At 30.5% G+C, this 21,394-nt stretch overlaps 7 protein-coding genes and 1 long non-coding RNA gene across 11 annotated transcripts in view; 3 read left to right on the forward strand and 5 right to left on the reverse strand.

Moving 5' to 3' along the window:
- LOC106793185 (dipeptidase 1-like) overlaps nt 1-2,533 on the forward strand; it is a 64,901-nt gene extending 62,368 nt beyond the window's left edge. The window contains exon 8 of the mRNA XM_014759898.1: nt 36-2,533. Within this exon, the coding sequence (XP_014615384.1) occupies nt 36-167 (132 nt within the window). The 3' untranslated portion in view covers nt 168-2,533. The remainder of the gene's footprint in view (nt 1-35) is intronic.
- The window catches only part of LOC106793192, a 45,629-nt gene extending 42,895 nt beyond the window's left edge, over nt 1-2,734 (reverse strand). Inside the window, exon 1 of the long non-coding RNA XR_001382385.1 lies at nt 2,606-2,734. This is a non-coding gene — a long non-coding RNA (uncharacterized LOC106793192). The remainder of the gene's footprint in view (nt 1-2,605) is intronic.
- A 73-nt stretch (nt 2,735-2,807) lies between these two features.
- On the forward strand, nt 2,808-3,799 carry LOC106793191 (selenoprotein K-like). The gene is made up of 4 exons (XM_014759908.1): nt 2,808-3,016; nt 3,089-3,173; nt 3,255-3,329; nt 3,419-3,799. The coding sequence occupies exons 1-4, from the start codon at nt 2,998-3,000 to the stop codon at nt 3,510-3,512; spliced, it is 273 nt and encodes a 90-aa protein (XP_014615394.1). The 5' UTR covers nt 2,808-2,997; the 3' UTR covers nt 3,513-3,799.
- On the reverse strand, nt 3,734-8,346 carry LOC106793184 (HBS1-like protein). Of its 3 annotated transcripts, none has more exons than XM_014759896.1 (9): nt 8,054-8,346; nt 7,825-7,890; nt 7,457-7,753; nt 7,323-7,361; nt 5,312-5,864; nt 5,001-5,230; nt 4,729-4,927; nt 4,427-4,632; nt 3,734-4,336 (listed from the first exon to the last, which is right to left on the reverse strand). In XM_014759896.1, the coding sequence occupies exons 1-9, from the start codon at nt 8,094-8,096 to the stop codon at nt 3,882-3,884; spliced, it is 2,088 nt and encodes a 695-aa protein (XP_014615382.1). In that variant the 5' UTR covers nt 8,097-8,346; the 3' UTR covers nt 3,734-3,881. The 3 variants fall into 3 exon arrangements, with proteins under 3 accessions (XP_014615382.1, XP_014615381.1, XP_014615383.1); XM_014759895.1 differs by having other exon boundaries at nt 7,323-7,364; XM_014759897.1 differs by lacking the exon at nt 7,323-7,361.
- A 155-nt stretch (nt 8,347-8,501) lies between these two features.
- On the forward strand, nt 8,502-12,700 carry LOC106793183. 2 transcript variants are annotated; one of them, XM_014759894.1, is made up of 7 exons: nt 8,502-9,392; nt 9,480-11,002; nt 11,078-11,308; nt 11,384-11,760; nt 11,859-12,110; nt 12,203-12,389; nt 12,494-12,700. In XM_014759894.1, exons 1-7 carry the CDS (start codon nt 8,945-8,947, stop codon nt 12,533-12,535), a joined length of 3,060 nt encoding a protein of 1,019 aa, XP_014615380.1. In that variant the 5' UTR covers nt 8,502-8,944; the 3' UTR covers nt 12,536-12,700. The 2 variants fall into 2 exon arrangements, with proteins under 2 accessions (XP_014615380.1, XP_014615379.1); XM_014759893.1 differs by having other exon boundaries at nt 8,502-11,002.
- Nucleotides 12,701-13,138: 438 nt separating this feature from the next.
- LOC106793190 lies at nt 13,139-14,204 on the reverse strand. Its single transcript, XM_014759907.1, has 3 exons — nt 14,011-14,204; nt 13,610-13,858; nt 13,139-13,500 (listed from the first exon to the last, which is right to left on the reverse strand). Exons 2-3 carry the CDS (start codon nt 13,853-13,855, stop codon nt 13,327-13,329), a joined length of 420 nt encoding a protein of 139 aa, XP_014615393.1. The 5' UTR covers nt 13,856-13,858; nt 14,011-14,204; the 3' UTR covers nt 13,139-13,326.
- A 1,470-nt stretch (nt 14,205-15,674) lies between these two features.
- On the reverse strand, nt 15,675-16,979 carry LOC106793189. Its single transcript, XM_014759906.1, has 3 exons — nt 16,797-16,979; nt 16,319-16,672; nt 15,675-16,221 (listed from the first exon to the last, which is right to left on the reverse strand). The coding sequence occupies exons 1-3, from the start codon at nt 16,797-16,799 to the stop codon at nt 15,907-15,909; spliced, it is 672 nt and encodes a 223-aa protein (XP_014615392.1). The 5' UTR covers nt 16,800-16,979; the 3' UTR covers nt 15,675-15,906.
- Nucleotides 16,980-18,464: 1,485 nt separating this feature from the next.
- LOC106793186 lies at nt 18,465-20,530 on the reverse strand. Its single transcript, XM_014759899.1, has 5 exons — nt 20,513-20,530; nt 19,947-20,201; nt 19,700-19,867; nt 19,095-19,511; nt 18,465-18,967 (listed from the first exon to the last, which is right to left on the reverse strand). The coding sequence occupies exons 1-5, from the start codon at nt 20,528-20,530 to the stop codon at nt 18,632-18,634; spliced, it is 1,194 nt and encodes a 397-aa protein (XP_014615385.1). The 3' UTR covers nt 18,465-18,631.
- Between the last annotated feature and the right edge of the window lie 864 nt (nt 20,531-21,394).

Raw genomic sequence — 21,394 nt, forward strand, 5'->3', positions numbered from 1 at the left:
TATTATTATCATTATCATTATTATTTCCCTGGTAGGTGGAACGCGTGAGGGACGAAATGAGAACGGCCGGTGTTACCCCATCCGAAGAATATCTTCAAAATTCTCCGGACGTTAGCGGGAAATGCGCGTTAGACACTAATACCGTGCAAAGGGGAGTTGAAGTCTAATCTAAAACCTCCTGGCGATCTCTCCCATCTTCGTTCGTTATACTCTCGGTCATTTTAACGATGACTGCGAGGAAACGAATGGACAGTTGCCCCGGTAAAGGGCCGATTCTAGGTCAACGAGGGCGTACCAAAGAAAAAGAGACAGCATGCAAGCTTCCTTTCTATGACCTGCTCACTTTCAAAGCCTGTACTTTCTTCATCCGAGCCATGGAAAAAGAAAAAAAAATGGCTCACGAGGAGAATCCCATCGTGTCGTAAACCTACCTCGGAACTCGTTCTTGCGGAAGTGATGAGCAACGAGTCAAAAGAATATTTTCTAATATATTGAAAAACTTTATTTTATATATATATACGTTTTTTTTTTTCATTCATCTTTAGCTTTTATAATAGATCTTCCTTCATTTTGAACATCTCGTTCGAATAGTTTTCATTGCGTACTCGCATAAATCAAATTGATTTTGATTACGAATAATGGCTGTCGAAATTCGTCGTAAGAAATTTTGCATCGTTGCTATTACTTTCGTCATTTCTTCTGCTTTATAAATAACGATAAAGCGATTAACATTTTTCAAAATGTACAATAACCCTCACGTAAAATCAAAGTAATCGTGTACTATCAAAAGAACTCTTACTTGATGAACACTTTTCTCTATGAAATCATCACATCCGTATAAAATACGATTGTCGGACGAAGCTATAATAATCGGATAAAAAGGTAAGCAAGACTCGCGAAGGAAAGATAATATTATTGATATAAGAAAAAAAAGTGTCGTTTCGAAATGATCTTACTCAAAGTCTTTCGAGGAAATTTTCAGAGTTACGTATAAACCTGACTGTACATTTTCAAAGAAAATTTCTTCCTTTATTGCACCAAACGTAAAAGCACGTGCACATTCAGGTCAGATCGTTCGGCTAAATTCTGACATGAACAAATTCGAGCTAACACATCTATAACAGGGTTTTCAAAAATAAGCAAGAAAAGACAAAGAGGTTCAAGACTTGAAGAGTTCAAAACACCTTCCACACGCAGATCAATTTTGCCAAACATTTTTGTTTCTTATTTCTTTTACTCGAGTTAATGATATTATCTTTAAACCCTTAATATCTTTTTTTGTAACATATTTAGTATAACGAGTCTGCCCCGTGGATTATTCTAATGAAATAAAATTGAAATGAGGTCGCACCTTTCAACTTGCCGCCACATTTAAATCAAAAAAGGGAAAGAAACGCATAAAAAGAAATAAATGCGCACGTGTTTCTTAAAGCACACTAATAATCTGGCATAAGACTTTCTTTCCTTGTAATCTTGAACTTCCATCCTATACCTATCTGTGTCTCGTGTGCACTTATATTATAATCCGTGTAAGAAAACTGGTTTCCATCGCATAAGCGGAACTACGAATGTAAAAGGAAGAAAATAGAAAAAGAGAAAGAGATAAAATGAAAAAAAAACGTTTAAAGACTTAAACGCACTAGCGCGAAACGCACGGCAATGAAAATGTTAATTATATGATTGTACGTACAAAAAATATTGAATAGTAATAATTCATAAAGTATATTTAATTATTCATCAAATGTTGCAAAGAGAACTGATAACTGTAGAAAAAAACAAATGTAAAACATGCAGGTAAAGTGTAGCATACTTGTTACGAGATTGCATAAAATTTCGCAATCTAGTGATAAATATAAATCTAATGGTTGAAAATAAATATGAATAATTTTACAATGCGAACAAAATAAAACTTGAATTTTAGATGATAATCGGCCGATACTCAACTGCAGTACGGTGCATATTGCTTTGCGCTAGTGCGTTTAGGATCTTGTCGACCAAAATAAATCGAAAAAATATCTACGTGCACGGATTATATTTATTTCCTGTGTATATGTAATATGGGATGAGTCAAAAGAAGATAAAAATGCAAATGAAGAAAAGAAAAAAAGAAAAAAAAAACGAACGAACGAACAAAAATATATCAGATATTCCGTCGTGTCTTTGCAACGGATTCTACAAATAAATGTTTCTATTGTAAAACTGTCGCGAAAAATTTATTTCTACCCCATCGCAGCAAATTGAAATTTATGTTAATTATTCTTCTTTGAATGTTTTCCCTTTCGAAATATCTATTCAATAGAAACGTGCTTAGCACGTTCTGTTGGGTCAGCTAACAGAAACTTTTGTCCAATTTTTCCACCAGATGCTCATAAGGACAAATTTTTAATTTGTTTTATTTTTTAATTTGTTTAAATTACTTCCACGTACGAGCGAGGTAAGCAACGAAAGGTGCTTAATGTACATTGAATTTTACATTAAATATCTTTGTAAATCTTTGTAGATTTTCTAATCAATAAAGTGAATAAAAGTTCAAGTAGAAAATGATTAAAATAATATGAAATATAACAATAATACAAATAAGTTGTACAAATTTTCTTGTACTCACGATATGACGAAAAGTGTATTTGAGTTCTCTTCCATGATAAATAACATTAATGATTTTCTAGTATAATTTTTTATTTTGTTTAAATATATTTTTCAAAATAACTTAACTATCAATCACAGAAAGTGCATGAATTAATCCACAAATAAAACGCTAGATGGCACGTGGATGCATTCAGGGCTGTACATATGAGAGAATGTAGAAAGGGGGCCTGATAAATATTTTATAATTTCACGCTCGTGAGATCGTCTGTCAGTGACACTTGTCGACGTTAATTAATCAAATTGTAATAATTAGAATACGCAGTGTTAATTACAGAAGAAGATTGTAATAATTAAACAACAGCAATATAAAATTTATCTTCCATTATTATTCGTCAACGTTGACTATTAAATATGGTTTATATATCGAGTGGTAATGATTATAACCTTTCATTTACCATTGTTTTTATTCAAAAATGTATCAATTGACAATACGCATTTTCAGATGGGAAAATTCTTAACTCAGTACCATGGGGCTTTAAAAGAATCGCTGATTTCTTTTCAGCTATAATATTTATGGTGATAATGTTGTAAGTATTTAATAATAGAAATTTGTTAAGTTGTTCCTGGTGCATCATTGTATTTGTAATTACGCATGATTTTTACATCAGTTTCAAGACGTTATTTGGCATGGACACAGATCAAAATGACGGTAGAAACACAAGAGATTTTAGACCTGGCTTTGGGTAAGAACCATGCATATTTAAATTAATTGCACACACAAGAAATTTAATCAATTATTTAAGGAAAATTTCAAACTGTATTTATTTCTCAGTCCTCCTAAACCTCCAAGTCGAAGATTAGGTAGGCCTAGTAACGTCAATCATAGTGTGGACATTCCCTTTGGTTGCAGCAGTTGTCAGATGTGAATTTATTATTGATGAAACGCGATTATGGATAATTTAAATCTATCAAAGAATTTTTATTACAGAGAATTTAATATGTTTTAAGTATCAAAATTGAAAATTATATTATTAATAAATAATTAAATGTATTCTTCTGTGCTATATTTAAAATATTACACATTATTACAAATACAATACAAAGGTATTATAAGTTATAGTCAATAATAATAAAAATAAAAACATTTTTCTGTAAAATTATAGTATTAAGATTTATAGTTTTTGTACACATTAAAAAAAAATAATATCACTTTCTGGATAGAGTTTTTATTATATTAGATACACGATTTTATCCTATGTTTAGATTTTGCACCAAGGAACTCAATTAATTAATAATCATTTAATTTTTGTTATCAACCCAGCTGCAATCGTGGTACCTTCTACTCTTAACATTATTCTACCAAGCTGTTTAACGTCCTTATACAATTCTATGCAAACCGGAGTTTGTGTTACAATTTCAATAATCGCACTAGTGTTTTTAAGTAAACAGCGTGGCTTCTTTTTTATCACATCTCCGGTACTTTTATGGAGCTGTGCTATCAATTTAGTTATTATAGCTGGTTGTACCAAAGATTGCTGATGCATTATTACTGGAAAGCCTTTCGTAATAGGCACGGCAATAGAAAATATGACTATGTGTGCCTGAAAACATGTTGTTACTGGTACAGGATTTTGTGGATTACAAATGATATCACCAACTCCAACATTTTGTTGATCGATGCCGGATAACGTCAAAGAGATATGATCACCGGCGAAGGCATTTACTATGGACATATCATCTGCTTGTAAACCTATATAATTAAATACATAATTTCAATTATTTCTGTCATATCTAAATGAATAACAAGTTACTTTCAAAGTAGAAATTTCAATAGGAAAACCTTTAACGATTGCAACTTCATTCTGTGGCAGCACCAAAACTTTATCCCCTATGCACACCATACCCGTTTCTACATGCCCTGATACACAAAATCCAGACCCAGTACTTTTATATATGTCATTTACAGAAAATCTTAATGGTTTATTAACTGGACGTTCTGGGCATTTAAAATTATCAATAACATTTACTAATGTTGGTCCAGTATACCTGTAATATTTTTTTTGTTTAATAATTCGTTTTTCATTATTTTCCATAAACCTATAAGATAATTGTTACACGATTATTATAATAAGATAATATTACCAGTTGGAAAGACCTTCAGCTTTTGGCGAGGTAACTACATTTTCTCCTGAAAGTCCACTGCAAGGTACAAAAGTGATAGTTTCTCTATATCCAGCTTGTTTTAGAAAAACACTCATTTTATCAACGATTTCATTGAATCTTTCTTTCGACCAATTCACTGTATCCAATTTATTAACTACAACAGCTAATTGAGACACACCTGAAAATAGAAAAATTTTAATAGAATATTAATAATTCTTTATATAAGTTAAACAGATTAAAATTTTAATTACCTAAAGAACGCAATAATAAAGCATGTTCCCTAGTCTGTCCACCGCTGTCAAATCCAGTTTCAAATTCACCTCTGGTAGCATCAACTACCAGCAAAGCAACGTCTGCTTGAGTAGCACCAGTGATCATATTTGGAATAAAATCCTTATGACCAGGTGCATCCAAAAGGGTAATGCACTTATTGTCAGTTTCAAATTTAGAATGTCCAACGTCCATTGTAATTCCACGTTCCCTACAGAAAAATATATCAAATATTATTATATGCATTAATTATATTCTAGGTAATTGCAGTTGTTTTATATAATTTATTTACCTTTCTTCTCCAGTTTCATCCAACACCCACGCATAAGCAAAGGATTGTTTACCAATTTTTTTACTCTCCTGTTGATACTTGTGAATCAGTCTTGATGAAACTTGTCCTAAATCACACAAAAGTCGTCCTAGCAAGGTACTTTTTCCAGCATCAACGTGTCCCACGACAACCAAGTGTAATTGTTCTTTATTGTTGCTTCTTTTATCTTTATAAATGCGTAACGCATCACGTTTATCTTCTATAGGCTTTGTCTTATAATCTAAATCAGGTGTAACATGACCAAACATGGGAGACTGACTTCTTAAAGAATCTATTTCTAAAGAAACTATGTTCTTATCTTGTTTCGCTATTTCTTTACGTTTTACACTTGGACTATTCTGTTCTGAACATGGGCTTTGAGAACGTGGAGTCTGGATATGTGGACTCAAATGACCTGTATTTTCTGATCCACTCACAGTAAATCCTTTGACAATAGAACTTGTTCCAGCTGGTACAACTTTTATCATCGAAGGTATATTTATTTGTAATGTTGACTTTGATGGCAGTTTGTTACCTATTATAATTAACTTTCTAAATTAATATTTTTTTCCGAACATACTCAAAAAAACAAAATAAATAAACATATCAATATATATATATATATTTAAATATACTTATTAAAAAAATGTTCAAATTGATTGTCCTCTTTACTTAAAACTTTGTTATTTTTACAAATCTCTTTACTTGATTAAAGTTAGTCATATAAAAATAAAATAATAATTAAAATTACAATACAATTTTTATCACTAAATCTCGAGCTATAAAAATGCGCTACAATATATAATATTAGAAAATATAAATAAATAAAAGTAATAAAAAAGAAAAATAAACTTCGGTAAGTTTATAGTATTCCAAAAGATGTTTTTAGATCATTATTATTGTATATCATGCATATTAATATTCTATATGATTAGTCAAATTGCCTATTAACAAGTATAAGGAGTAGAAAAGTCAAATCTTTTGATAGATTTTAGATTTCCTTTTGCTTTAACATTAAGAAAAGGTCGTTTTAACTTCATTTTTCTAGCTAAAATTATTCCGAGAGAAGAAGGAGTTTTCTTGGCATACGGTAATCTCGTATGTACCAAACTATTTAAATTTAAACTACATTCTGGATTTGCTTCAGAAATAGAATTAATAAGTAAGCTATTTTTCATCATCTCTATGTACGGTAGAGTATCGTAACATTGATATGTTACTGATTCTATTTGACGAATATGTTTTGAATCTATTACATGAACTTCTTTTAATGCAATAGTTAAATCAATCAAACCATTATCGGGTGACGGTGTTCTAACGCATTCAACATTGCGTTCCATTAAATTAGTTAAATTTATTGCCTTTTGTTCGTTAAATTCGCTGTTAGAGTCAGATGTTAACTTAATATTAGAAATTTGTTTTCTAAGTGAATCAATTTGTACTTTATCCGCAACGAATTGAGCTTCATTTATATTATTTTTAATATTTATTCTACTATCTGTATTATCTTTACTGCCTAATACTGAGGAGACTACATTATGTTCAGAATTATCTTTAGTTTTGTTAATATTCAATTTGGGTATGATGAAACCAGAATTTGAAAATGATTCTGTACTAGGTTTTGTTTTGTTTAGATAAATATTCGATTTTTTGAAATGACTCTCAGTTAAATCAGCCAAAGAACCAAAACACTGCGGCTTGGAATTACACGGAAGCAATTGTTTGGAATTTGTATGATTAGCTATCATTTCTGCTAAAGATGAAAAATTGTTTTCTGAACTACTAGTTTGGCTTTTAACCGGATCTGTAATATTTGTAGTGGCAGAAGGTATTACAGACTTTTGCGATAATAAACATTTAGAAATGGCATAGGAAGAAGTAGAACCTTACCTTACCAGCAAAGAAAAACGCAACACATGAAACAAAAAGAAAATGACTTTCAGAGAAATATTAATCAACTAAATAAAAAAGCAGGTGAGTATCTAAAATGTACCTGGACAAGAATTCGGACACTCCTTACTACCTCTAGATTCTTCTATAAACATATACATTTTTATTCGCTGGTTGCACACCTACTTGTAAATATAATTATGTTTTTGTCAAAATAATAATGACTAGAATACGTACCAGCAATATTTTGTTGGGGTGCTGTACTTAAAAGTTTATCCAACGCAACTTTGGTATTAAACCCTGACCGGATGATTTCTTCTTCGAGTTTAGATTCATCTAGAGAATCTCCTATAATATTTCTTATAGCTTCCATGCAAGATAATAACTTGACTTTTTCTAGCTCGGAAAGATTTAATTTTTTAGCTTCATGTGATGATACTGAATTATCATCTTCACTGTCCTCAACAATGTCTGGCTCCATGATGAAAGATGCAATATTTTGTTGTTTGCTTCGATCGAACAAAAACTGTTCAGCTATAATTAGAATTAATATATAAGAGTCTATGTTAATTATGTCTTGTTGGAAAAAAAAAAAGCTAACGTACCACTGGGTGATACGCAATAATCATCTTCGACAGAATGCCCATAAACGTCATCATAACCATCATACTCTGAAAAAGAAATGGGAAAAGAAACATTTGTCATTAATTTCATACTTGTTATTCTAATATGTTAAATATAAATGAACAATAACTTTCTCTTTCTCTTTCACTTTTTCTAACAGTAATATAAAATGAATAATTATATTCGTAATATTATGAGATAATAACTTACCATCCGAGTAGTTCATACATCGAACGTCTCGATGACGAGACATTTTGTTTTTAAAAGTTCGATTTAAAGGGCAAAAATTACTTATGACACTTGACTAATTTTTATGAATAATCTATTATCACATATGATAGACTAAACATAACAGAATTCACCATTCGTTAAAGGCACAAACTAGATAAAAAAAACTCTTGCGACATAACGAAAAGTTAAATTCAGAAATGTGCACTTCTGAACAGCGTTAACAGTACTGCGTCGTGTTAGCCTAGCCTAACGAATAACGATTTATCTCACATAATATTTTTACCTTTCATCTGATTGGTTGTATCGAAAAAATCGCTTTGCAAATAGCAAGTTTAATTTTAATTTTCGACACATACTCATAACTTTCAAGTGAATATAATTAAATAGAAAGTGATTTGAAATGAATATAGAAAATTTCTTTAGCAAAGATTAAGGTTAATTTTATTGAATTTTTAATAGATGATATTTGTCATTAGTTGTACATAGCAGTTAATATTATCCAATGAAAATCCTTCGGACTGTGTTGGAATCTTTGTTACAACAGGAAGTATATGTACCTATTTTTGTATCTTTCTCTTGATCCATTTTCTATTGTTAACATGCTGTTATTGTTTACAATAGTAACGGTAAATATTCAAACAGGCAAAAAAGCAAATTTGTAAAAAATACTCTCTTGTTATCTCGTTAGAATGAAATTAACGAAATATATTAAAATGGTTAGTAGACAAAAAAATATTCGAATCGTCTTATAAGAATGAAATATTATTCATAAAAAACTTGTTATGTTTGTGTGAAGTTTTAAAAAAATCGTGTATTCATTTAAATAATATAAAAGATAAAGGAAAAGAAATAAATATAATATTTGTTATAATGAATGTTTCGGATTCTAAATTTCAAGATCTTTGTAAAAGAGAATCTAATAGCAAACATAATCTATCAGCAGAAGATGCTGTTGCCGAGAATAATGACAAAGAAAGAGAAAATTATTTAGAGTTATCAGATATGAATGAAATTTCATGTGAATCGGATGAAGAAGTGAATTCTTATTACACGACTATGTGGGATGTTTCTGATGTTGAAACTCGTTCACCTTCTTTGATCAATTCACCACCACCATATAATGGAGAAGTTCCTGGTATGATTGCTGATACTTTAGAGATATTAGAGGAAAATAATAATGATCCAAATAATAATTTAGACTTTAATGAAAATCATGAAGAATTTGCTGGTAATAGAAATGTCAATGAAGTAACCGAGGATCAAATTGGTTATTCAAGAGTATTAAAAAGTCCAATTCCAGGTTGTAGTAAAGATATTGGTAATATGGACAATTTTATAGATAATAACGCTTATCATAAATTTCATAAAGATGCAGAATTAATATCAGCTCTTTTGCCCGAAATAGAGTTTAGATTGATATTGCAAACACTTAAGAAAAATCAGTACGCTAAAAATTGCAATGAGCTTACTCTGTGGGATTTGTTGCCGCATAACAGACCAATGCCACAAATATTATCAAAAAGAAAATTAACAGATGATGTCTATCAAATTGAGTCTAAAAGATATTTATCTAACGAACTCAATGTTATACCTAGTGAAGTGCAAACTAATTTTAAAATGACTGAATCATTGAAAGAAAAAAAAAACTTAAATGTAGAAGAATCCATTAATTGTAAGATAGAGGATAAAAATAATGTAATTGATGGCGAAAGTAAGTCAGTTACTTCTATTAGTCATAATAATCCATTAATACACCCAGCAAAGTTAATAGTTCCTAAATATGTACCTTCGTTGCAATCAGTATGTACACCATCTACTAACAGCGTTGTTTTAGCTCCTGCTAAATTAACGTATGTTAGCTCATATGAAATAAAAGTTACAAAGCAAGATAAATCTTCACCACCTGGGAAGAATTTAACATCAACACAGTTTATCAGTAAAATAAATGATAATGTATCTCAAACAACTTTTATTCCTAATACAGAGGAAGCCAAAAGTTGCTTGTTATCCAAGAGCGAAAGGCATTTAAATTCTTTAAAAAATATGGATGAAGTTAACACGGATACTTCTTCAAATCAAGCTGTATCTACTTTTTTTTTTCCTGTTGTGAAAGATACAATTAGTACTTCTGAACGACCTACAGAATTTGTGTCTTCGAACGCTGATTTAAATTTACCAAGTACTAGTAAGGGAATAAAGAAGGCTTTTGAAGTCGACGTGTCAACAATGAATACATTTCCCCAAAAATCATTAAATATGTTAATAACAGAAAATACATCTAATCTGGAACTGATGAAAACTGAAGAATCAAGATCTTACGAATCTTCTTCAACAACAGAAGTACTAAATATAATTGTAAATGAAAAGGAATCAAAGCTTTCTCCTGAAATGATCAAAATTTATTACAAACTTGTAACTATATTTTCTTCTGTGGATCCTGATTATATTGAATCAATATGCAAGTCCAATGATATTCAAAAAACCAACTTGGATGAATCCACAGTACTAAATGAACTAATTGATCATTTACTTGTCTTAGGAGATAAGCATCCACATATTGCTATAAAATCAGAATCACCTGAGATGATATGTGATGTAAATGAACAATATGAAAATATATCAGGAATATTTCCAGATGCGGATCCAATTTATTTAAGAGATATCGTGGAATCGTTATATGATAAACCGGAGGAATTGAAAATATTTGTACAATCTAAACTCGAAACGCACGATTATCCTACACGAGAACAATATTTAGCGAAAAGAAAAATAACTGAGCAACAAAAGCAATATACTACAGATTTTAAAGTAGAGAAATTTTTAGAGATATTTCCAAATCCGTTCACTCATTTCGAAGATCCAAACAGAAAATATTCATTTAGTCCAATTGCACTTAAATTTCTCGAATATTATTATAATAAATTAAAGGTATGCTTAATTATATAAAATAATATCAATTTTTTTTAACTATTACAGTATGAATAATATAATTCTTTTTTATAGACCAATACTATATTGCGCGTATATATATGCGCAAATCATCATTTGAGTTTAACAGCAAAAACATTGGATGTAATGAAATCTGAGATGAAACTGAAACGTAAAAGTATATACTTGCCACCAGAAGACATTCCTCTTTTACAAGAATTCACATTTATACAACATAGATCGGAGATAAAACAGTATTTGTTGAAATTACAAAACGATGAAACTGAGGAATTCCTGAGACTTAAGGTTAATATTTTAATAATAATGTATTTTTTAATATAAGCTTATATAAAATAATATCTGTTTGTAATTTTATAATAGAAAAGTAAGAGTCTTCTGGAATGCCAATGTTGTTTCAACGACGAATGTATGCCATCTAAATGTTCTAGTTGTGAAAATGGTCATATATTTTGTAATACCTGTATTGTAAAAGGTACTGAACTAAAGTTAGCAGAAAGTGAGACACATATCTATTGCTTTATAAACTGTACAAGTGAGTTTAGTCTATCGATTCTTCAAAAGGTACTTCCTCCGACAACTTTTAGTATACTACTTCAAAAAAGACAAGAAGCAGAAATAATGGCAGCTGGATTAGAAGGTTTAATATCTTGTCCATTTTGTCACTTTGCATCTATTCCACCACCAGAAGATAAAGTTTTTAAATGTTTTAATCCTGATTGTATGAAAGAATCTTGTAGGCAAGTATACATTTCTAATGACATTATTTAAAGTTATAAGCATACCATAGATTTTAATCATATTAATTTAGATTAATTGTATTCATTTTTTTCTTTAGATTATGTAAAGAACTAAATCATATACCATTAAATTGTGACGAGGTTAAATCTGAAAATGCACAACATTATTTGGAAGAAAAAATGACCGAAGCGCTTATACATAAATGTTACAAGTGTAGTCGGCCTTTCTTTAAAGAAGAAGGATGCAATAAAATGGTTTGCGTTTGCGGTGCAGAAATGTGTTATATTTGTGATAAGCCAGTCAATGGTTACAAACATTTTCGTGGCCAAGGTTCCACGGAAACAGATCTGTAAATATTACTTCTTAATCTATCACTATAATATTTATATATATACATGGTGAAAAATATACGTAGATAACTTTATGCATTTTTATTTTTAGATGCCCACTATGGAGCGACAATCATGTAATAAATGCAAAAGCTGTTTTACAAATAGCAAAGGAAACTGAGAAGGAAATAAAACAAAGAAATCCTAACATCCAATTAGCTACAAATTCTCTTCTACCAAAATTACCCAGTAGAAGTAAAGGTCCACATGATGATATTCCTAATGCTGATGTTGTACCTGTACGTTACGTATAAATTTTTAATCCATAATTGAAATCTAATTAATTGTTTAATTAAATCAATATTTCTATAATAATATTTTTTTTTCTTTTTCATTTTTTCAGGAACGTGCGCATAGAATCGCAATTGGAAGAATGATCCCATAAAAATGATCTGATAATTGATTGCATCTATAAAATTTGAATATTTACAATTGAGATATTTTAAAGTAATTTTATACATATTATTTTATATATTTTATACTTATGCAGGTACTTTTGGTACAACCAAAGATCCTTTAGTACATAAACAAAGATTCTTTAGTACATAAACAAAATCTTTTTCAATCATAGAAATTGATGATCGTATATATTGTTAAATATGTGTACAAAAAAAGAAACAAACATATAATATTCTTTATACGATTTGTTACTAATTTTCTTCTCTAAAATTTTTATAAAATTATAATGTTCTATTAATATTTATAAGGAAAAAAGAAAAGAAGAGTAAAGTATGATAAATTTAACCCTCTATAACATCACGTAAAACACATTGTATGTGTATCTCGTTGTTTTATTCTATCGCTAAAAAAATCATTATTGTTTCACGTATCGCAAGTTTTCTATATTTGGTATGTTGTAATTGTACTAGCGTAAGAAAAATTCTTATTTTTACGTTATATAATTTTGGTCGTAGATAGAAATACAATTGAGTTATAGAGGATTAACTATTAAAATGTTCTAAAACTAGAAAACGTTTAACACAAAATATTGATAACTTTTATTTAATATATTTGTAATGTAAATTCCTCCCCCAAATTATTTTAAAAGCAAAGATATTTTTCTACAATCTTCTTATAATATATATACATTTCGATAATCGTTTAGATAAAAACATATAAATGTTTAGAATTTAAAAACGATCGAATAATTTTCAATGAAACTCTCATGAGAAATTATTATGCGAGCCTTATGTCGATGAAACCTTCTCCTCCGTTATTCTTTATATTATTTGGTTTTATATTAGTATTTTCTTGATTCAAATTATGCTTATCTTTTTTTTCTACAAAATTAGGGAAAGAAAAATCGGATGGTCCCGTCGTTTGATCTTTTGCTTTTGGTGCTATTATTAACTGAAACGATTCATCGTCGAATAAGAAATGATTTAATTCATTAAGTTATCCAATTGATGTAAACTAATTTAGATTTCACGTAAAACAATGGATATTTTAACGAACATACCGTGGCACCTGTGTTTGGATTCCTACAGATCCATTCGGCATTGGTAATAGACTGGTCTATATTAAAATTCATTTCCGGATAATTCTGTTGGGGGTATCTAGAGAATTTATTTTGATAATAATCATTATTAACAGGAGATACTTGGCTTGGTGGGGCTCTCCATTGATGCCATGGATGATTGAAAAGATTCCAAAAATGAGCTTCTGCACCTAGAGCAATTAGCGTCATGAGGATAAAAATCTGCATTTTCTATAAATAAAAAAAATTAAATTAATTGTTAGAAAATTATTAATGATTTTATTCATGGATAACGAAAAGTGCGCGCGATATTCTCTCAATACCTAGCATCGAATGAACGAACGAACAAACAGAAAAACAATATATTAATAATTTTAGCTTACTAAAAATATATGTTGAATATGCACAAACAGGTATTATATTTTGTCCGGTCGGTGTTTTCTGTCGCAGCTCTTTAAAAACAATTCAGCGAACGACTTAATAATAAGTATGAAAAAGCACAGTATCTACGTATATATAAACGTTCTTCAAGCGGGGTTATCAAGGTCATTAGGTAAGGGTCCTATGAATTATCTTTGTGAAAAACCCAACTATTTTAGATAGCATTTGAAATAATAAATCTTTTTTATATATTTATATCTCTAAGAAAATAAAACGTCTAAAAAATCTTTCACATTTGATAAACTTTATTCGTATATGCATTTTCTTGATTTCATTCGTAAAAGTATTAGCATAGGAAAGGTCAATAGAAGTCTTTTAAATGTGCGCATTACTTTTCGAGAGTAGTGTTCACATGAGACAATTTTATCAAAATAAATAATTAAATACTGTAATTGATAAACTACGCGAAATGTAAAACAAATACAAGCACGATACATATATATAAAAATTGTAACATCGATATCAAGTACTTTGATTGCATACAACAAATTATTAAAAACTGATTCATATACATATGTACATATTTATTCGATTTCTCAATAATCTAACTTTCTCAAATGTTCTACTTCAAAACAGACGATACATTCGTGTCGAAATTTCATTATTAAACTGTTATTTTCACAACCATAAATATTAAATCATAAAAGAGAATATTTTCGTAGATCTTTGAAATAATTTTCGTAGAAAAATAATTAATTTGAGCACGATTAACATCTTTGATGTATGCAATTAAATTATGAAATACAATTTTCAAGTTGTTCCTTCTTTTTCGAAATTTCGATAGATTCTTTAAAATTGTTGCAGTCATTTTTGTTAAAATAAAGCTCTTCCATCAAAAACGCCGCTGTTACAAGCATGGATACACCGGCAAATATAAACCACATTATTAATTCTAATATAATCTGAAAAATAAATATCGAACGTTTTTTTTCTTTCGTCTATTTCTTAAAGAAAGAAATAAAACAAACATTTAAATACAAAGTAATATGATAATTTTACTTCAACAATCACTTTGAGAATAATAACTGATCGTTCATTTCTGGAAGCCCATTGATACAAAACGTAGGGTAGTATAGCAATCATTAAGAATCCATCCAAAACTATACGTATGATTCTGTTTCGTATCAATTGAAAGTATTCCGGGGCATTTTTCGTGCTTTAATCGAAAGACGATTAGAAATCTATAAAAACAAATTTATGAACATTTCCTACGTACCTTTTAGTTTCTTTTTCCGTATAATTTTCAAGCGGAAAAGACTCGTAATTTTTATCCGTTATTTTATTACGATCAGAAAAACGATTAATTTTCATCGGCATGACAACGATTTTACGACACATTGGTTATTTCGAAAATCTAAACGTTCTTCGGGAATAATCTTAATAGAATTCATACAAAAATTTACAACGTTAACAAATCGTATCGTCGTCTTCATCGTCGCCCTAAACAAACGTTTAATTTTTAAGACGCTTTATCGTCTTACCGTTGAAATATCAAAACCACCAACATTTTTTCAAACCGCAACAGGATATTTTATATCGCACGTCGAATAAATTCATTTGTCTATATCGAATGTGTGTGGCATATGCTACGAATATATTTCTTATGTTTTCTTTCTTTTTCTTTTTTTTTTTTTGTTGATAATTTCTTTTATTCATTTGCACAATATAACTTTTTGCATTTAAACTATACTAGAATAAAATCATATTCTTATAAAACTAGTTTAGCGGTATCTAATAGTTAATTTTTGGTAGAATGTATTAAAAAAAATTCGTTCAATTTCTTCGATCGAACGCGTACGTATAAAAAAGAAATAACATTTTGTAAGGATCTAATCGGATCAATAAACAATATTATGACGGTCCCACAATTTGTAATCTCTTTGCGAAGATGATGGACGATAGAAATCCTTTTGGTTCCTTAGCATTTGTCTCCTTGCCACTTGTTGCCTGTAGACAAAAAGTGGTCTGAAGACTTTCGAATTTTGGGCCTCGAGATCATACGATTCGTTTTTATTTTCCTCAGAAATCGATCTTGGAATTCTTCCGAACGAATGTTCCTTTGGTTCTTCGCTTTTTGCAATAACTAAGGGTGGCAACTTTTCGATTTGACCGTTGTTTTCTAATTGCTTTTTAGACATACCGTATGCTTCAACCTAAAATATATATAATATATTAGAAATCATTTTTAATTTAGTATTTGAAATGTTTAACGACCGATACAAATTTATTCATAAAACAAACAACACATACAACTCGAGCATTTCGCGATCGATCCTCGCCTCTCTCGGATTCCGCGGGATTAATTCTCTCGATTAAACCATTATCTTCTACATTTTTCCTCGGCAAACCATAAGCTCTAATTCCTGGGCCATCCTCGTTCGGTTCGATATTGATTTTTCGAACCTTTCCATCGAATCCAGTTTTACGATTGATATGGGGTCGTTTGATATTAGCTTGATCATTCCAATGTCTTCTTAATAATTGTGTTTCTTCGTTAACGTTGTCCGATCTAACACGGATTTTAGAATATTCGGAAGAATCGTTTAATGATTCTGCTGTACTCCATGCCAATATCGTAGTTGTATAAAGTATTAAGAACAATTTCTATAGAAATAATATTAATAATCAATATATTTTCCATTGGAAATATGAACGTGATATTTGATACAAACGAAAGGAATTTAAAAATGAAGAAAACAAAACATCTAATTAGAATTGCGTTACTTACCATGATTGCAAATTATGGAAAGCTCTTTTTCCGCTTATCTCTTGTTGATTAAATAAAATTATATGTTATTTTCTTATCACGAGAGAGAGTACTTACGTCGGAGACTTTTAAACAACGATTGAGAACAAATATCGAGAGATCGATGCTTATATATAATCGCGTTTGTGTGATCTTGAAGAATACGATTAAGCTATTCTCATAGCAACGTGTGTATGTTGGTATGCAGATTCAGTTGCAGAGGGGGAATAGTTTCATTCCTGGTACAAATCCCGCTGCTTTGAAAACCTTCCACCTTCTTTGATGACTCACAAACTGGTAAGGATATACACTTGTAAGAAAATAAATAAAAAGAGATAAAAAGACACGAATTCGAAAGATAAAACTCGCAGATGAAAGTGCTATTGAAATTTATACCGTTGACCCTTTAATTTATTGAAAATATGTAATAAAAAATGACACACTTTTATCGAACGACGTAAATCTCTAATTTCACTTTCTCTCTTTTATTTTTTTCATTCGTCTCTGATCGAAATTTCGTTTACATATTAGTCGTATTTCGTAATTAAGGGTAAAGAGTTAATCGAACTTTGTTTTTGGCGTACACCTGAAATATCGTGGTGCATAATTCCGAGTAAACGTAAGTGTTAAATACCTATTCATCGGTTCTTACACATAAATGTAAAAGCACGTAGTAGATTTCTGAACAGAAGGTCCATTGTTCCAAGCTTACTCGTATCCTCGCTCATTCACATTTCGATGACCGAGAATACGTACAAATGACTAATCATTTTCCCTGCAGGCATTAGCGGCGCCACACTAACTAGATTTCTAATCATTCCATGATTGGGCATGATTATGCACGTGTTTTTTTATTTATTTTCTTTTCCTATTTGCCGTAGATACGCTTCGTTATTTAATTATCATTGAAATATAAGAAAAGGATAAGACATGCAAGTATAATGATCTATGATTTATCGTAGACAATGGTATCATTAAAATAATAGGAAGAAGAAAAGACGTCATTTTTTTTCGGCTTATTTTGATCACAAATTTTCCAAACTCGTGAATCATCTATTTAAAAACATAGGTAAGATGAGAAATCCTGAAACTAACATTAAGAGAATCAAGGTATTTCTTTGAAAAGCGTGATCTAATTAGTGTTTCATCAAAGTATCTTTCCACAGAACGATTTTACGATCAAACGTTACTCCGGGTTTTACGATTACATAATTTGGTAATGGAAGCTGAATGATATTAAAACAATTTTCATTCGGTATTTAAACGAATTCGTTTATCTCGACAGTATAGTAAGTAGATGAATGTTCATAACGTAAACAACCAAGACTATCTCGAAATCCCTCGTATCTTTTAATATGCTAAACACTTTGTCACGCACAATTAGAACAGTATAAATATCGTTTAAAGTCTACGCAGATTAGTCGCGATTAGTTATATTCGTCAATGACTAATCGTTCGGATGACGTATTAAAAACGTGAAATATTAATTAAAAGTTTTGATTACATATTATCTCGGATGCATTTCTACGTAAGAAAGAAAAAGGAAAAGAAAGAGAAAGAAAGTGAGAGAAAGTGAGAGAGAGAGAGAGAGAGAGAGAGAGAGAGAGAGAGAGAGAGAGAGAGAAAGATAAAATTGATACGAATGCAGGAATGTAGGTGTTTACGATATTTCATTAAGATACAATTTATTAAAGTAACGTCATAAATTAGAGATGAAGATAATCAATAATAATAATTATTATAAGTATGTCAATATTTCCATACGATTACATAACGCGATCGAATAATCGAATTTATTTCTCGTTAATAATTAATAATTAATAATAATCATAGGAATATCGTGGTCTGTATCGACGTCTAGAATATGAATTATAATTTTGATAGGAATTGTATCCTCGATTGCTATAAGCATCGGACCTACGACGTGCTTCCTGTCGAAATCTAAACAACGGTCTAAAAACAATATCCTCTGCGGTGCTCATATTCTCCTCGTTATCCTTCGAAGGATTATTTTGATTATCTTTCGATTTCCAGATATACGGCAACTGGACATCTCGTGGAACGAGAATGATCGTTGGTAAATTGTATTTCTCGGTTTCTAAATAATCTACATTTTGAATCTGTGAATCGTAGGTCGTAGAAGAAGATCCGATCTGTCATTGAAACAATAAAGATTATTATAAATGAAAATGACTCTGAATGTTATTCCTTCTTCGTATGTCCATTCCTGTTTTGTAATCTTTAAAAAAAACTCTTTTTCAATCATTCATATTTTGTTACCTCAGGTTCACCCTCCACAGAACGTTTCCAAATTTCCGGATCTATACTCAAAGAAGACTCGTCGATGTATCGTTGCACATCTCTTTGAATTTCCTTCCGATTAGCTTCCAAATAATTCAATTGATCGTTCACAGTGCTCGGATTGATATTCGGTAGCAGAGCTACGATCGAACTCTCGATCTTATCGTTTGTTTCTTTCGAAGGATCGAGTACTGCAACTACCGGTACAGGTATATCCTTATCGGCGATCTTTGATACATTTATCTTTTGCGTTACCGTACCTTCCGGTAATTCGACTTGAGGTTTGATACTTGGTAAAATGTCTTTCAATTTATCGTGATGATCGTTCGGATCTTTTACGATATCATTGGACAACGTAGTATCGTGATTTTCCAAGTACCAAGTACTTTCACTTTCCTAGAACATTGAATAATTTTTTTAATATAAAGTGATTACGTATAAAAGCAGATGCTCTTTCCGTTGCTTCGTATGTTCAAAGTTTATTCTCGGAATCGAATTCCTATAGATAAATATTATAATAAATCCATGAATAGAAATTAAACGTTCCAGCTTTATATCGTCGTTTGCCTCCAACTTATACAAACCTCATTTGCATCATCCTCGATCATTGGCTGATACGTTAATACTAACTCTTCCGATCGATTATCTTCCGGTAATTCAGTTTCCGTTTGAAGGTCTTCAGTGATATTTTTCCGTATGTCTTCCAAGTGCGACGTAGGTGCTACGAGAATTTGCTGTCTATGGGAAAGTATCTAAAAAAAAAAAAAAAAAACAAAAGGATTAATAATAAATAAAAAGTCATTATTAAAATATATTATTTATTTGACTAACCTGATCAGGTGCATTAGCAGGTATAATGACAACGTGCTTTTTAACAACCAACCCTGATAAAGATCCATTACCGACTGCATATTGAACTGCATTTTTCACAACTGGGTCCTGAATAATGGCAGCCACTGTTTCATTCGTGGTTTGCGGGGTTGCAGGAAGCAGGCTCTCGACATCTTCGCTATTCAAAGGCTTGGCGTAAACACTTCCTCCTCCAAGAATCAATGTCAGACCAGGAAACAGAAGTGTCCACTTAAACTGAAGCATCAAAACGTAGCAATGAATGAACGAGCTCTCATCGATCTCAGAAATATGTTCTTGCATATTATTGCGCACTGATATTTAATATGATATCACTCTTGTTTGTTATCGAATATAATCTTTTTTTTTTTAAGAATTTTTATTAAAGGATATTTAGGAGAATTGAATTTTTCCAATAACAAATTTGCCAACACTTTAATTATGATATTAAAATTTGTACAGGTTTCTGAAATCGATCGTTTTGCGAATAAATACTAATCGACGTTGTTATTTATTAACAGGTAGAAAAGCACAGGTAGTCAACGTACCGAGGACAAGTACTTCATCTCGTAGAGAATTCGTTCGATTCTAAGTCGACTCCAAAAGTTGTGATACCTCTGAGTCTCTTATAACGGTCAGTTCGGGTTTTATATAAGGTACCGAAACAATTATCGCCACTTTGCTAAGTGACGTGTGTACTGTTTGTTCGTACGATCCATCGATGATCTACCTTTGCCGAAGAAAACTTTTGATACGCAATAGAAATGACTTCCTTGAAGATCTACTTTGTTAAAAAATATTGTATATTTTTATTTGACCATTTCTAACATTTTTCGTCGTATTAAAAAATACATCTTAAATTGTTATTAGTCCTTAGTGCTCATTAATATATATATGTGACTTTGAAAATAATCAATTTTCTAAACTTCAAACGATCCAATTGTTAATTCTTACTACATCGACAAAATTAACAAGTCCACGTTATTCAAGATCATCTTAACTGCTTCTTGATTAAATTAACTTACTGTTTTGTTCCGTGGGTATCTTTTTGTTGACAAAAAAAAAGAATAAAAAATGTGAACTCTTTGTAAACTTTATCTCGAACGTTGATTCTTCGAACATAACGCTTCGTCACTTAGCGCACGGTTAACGACGCCACCAAAACCTTAAAATGTTTAGCAATCATCAACTTAGTAAAGAATAGTACGTTCTCGAGTATAAAAGCAAGCATGGTATCGGTGAAACGTGTTAGTCGATACAAATAACTGTAACGAATACGAATAGATAGAAAAATCATTAAAAATGACTTGGATTATTCTTGCCATTGGTCTTCTATTCTTGTTGGATATCAATCATCGAGTTGGAGGCCAAGATTTGAAAACAAACACGTCTACAACATCAAGTTCCATCGATGCTAAAACTGAAAATAC

This window comes from Polistes canadensis, unplaced genomic scaffold (assembly GCF_001313835.1).
Source record: "Polistes canadensis isolate GaletaPanama2010 unplaced genomic scaffold, ASM131383v1 scaffold_12, whole genome shotgun sequence".
Classification (NCBI taxonomy): Eukaryota; Metazoa; Arthropoda; class Insecta; order Hymenoptera; family Vespidae; genus Polistes; species Polistes canadensis.

Bases quoted from the DNA above. Each gene is read 5' to 3' on its own strand.
- LOC106793190 (XM_014759907.1), bottom strand. From the start codon at position 13,855: ATGCAGATTTTTATCCTCATGACGCTAATTGCTCTAGGTGCAGAAGCT. The intron at 13,501-13,609 runs GTATGTTCGTTA...GAATCGTTTCAG, and splicing joins ATCCAAACACAGGTGCCACG to TTAATAATAGCACCAAAAGC.
- LOC106793191 (XM_014759908.1), top strand. The intron at 3,174-3,254 runs GTAAGTATTTAA...TTTTTACATCAG, and splicing joins ATATTTATGGTGATAATGTT to TTTCAAGACGTTATTTGGCA. The intron at 3,330-3,418 runs GTAAGAACCATG...TTTATTTCTCAG, and splicing joins GATTTTAGACCTGGCTTTGG to TCCTCCTAAACCTCCAAGTC.
- LOC106793184 (XM_014759895.1), bottom strand. From the start codon at position 8,096: ATGTCTCGTCATCGAGACGTTCGATGTATGAACTACTCGGATG. The intron at 5,231-5,311 runs GTAAATAAATTA...ATTTTTCTGTAG, and splicing joins GATGAAACTGGAGAAGAAAG to GGAACGTGGAATTACAATGG. The intron at 4,337-4,426 runs GTTTTCCTATTG...TTAATTATATAG, and splicing joins TGAAGTTGCAATCGTTAAAG to GTTTACAAGCAGATGATATG.
- LOC106793186 (XM_014759899.1), bottom strand. The intron at 19,868-19,946 runs GTTAGTCAAATA...TTTTTTTTTTAG, and splicing joins CTGCTAATGCACCTGATCAG to ATACTTTCCCATAGACAGCA. The intron at 19,512-19,699 runs GTTTGTATAAGT...TCAATGTTCTAG, and splicing joins TCGAGGATGATGCAAATGAG to GAAAGTGAAAGTACTTGGTA.
- LOC106793183 (XM_014759893.1), top strand. From the start codon at position 8,945: ATGAATGTTTCGGATTCTAAATTTCAAGATCTTTGTAAAAGAGAATCT. The intron at 11,761-11,858 runs GCAAGTATACAT...TTTTTTCTTTAG, and splicing joins TGTATGAAAGAATCTTGTAG to ATTATGTAAAGAACTAAATC. The intron at 12,390-12,493 runs GTACGTTACGTA...TCATTTTTTCAG, and splicing joins CTAATGCTGATGTTGTACCT to GAACGTGCGCATAGAATCGC.
- LOC106793189 (XM_014759906.1), bottom strand. The intron at 16,222-16,318 runs GTATGTGTTGTT...TATATATTTTAG, and splicing joins GATCGCGAAATGCTCGAGTT to GTTGAAGCATACGGTATGTC.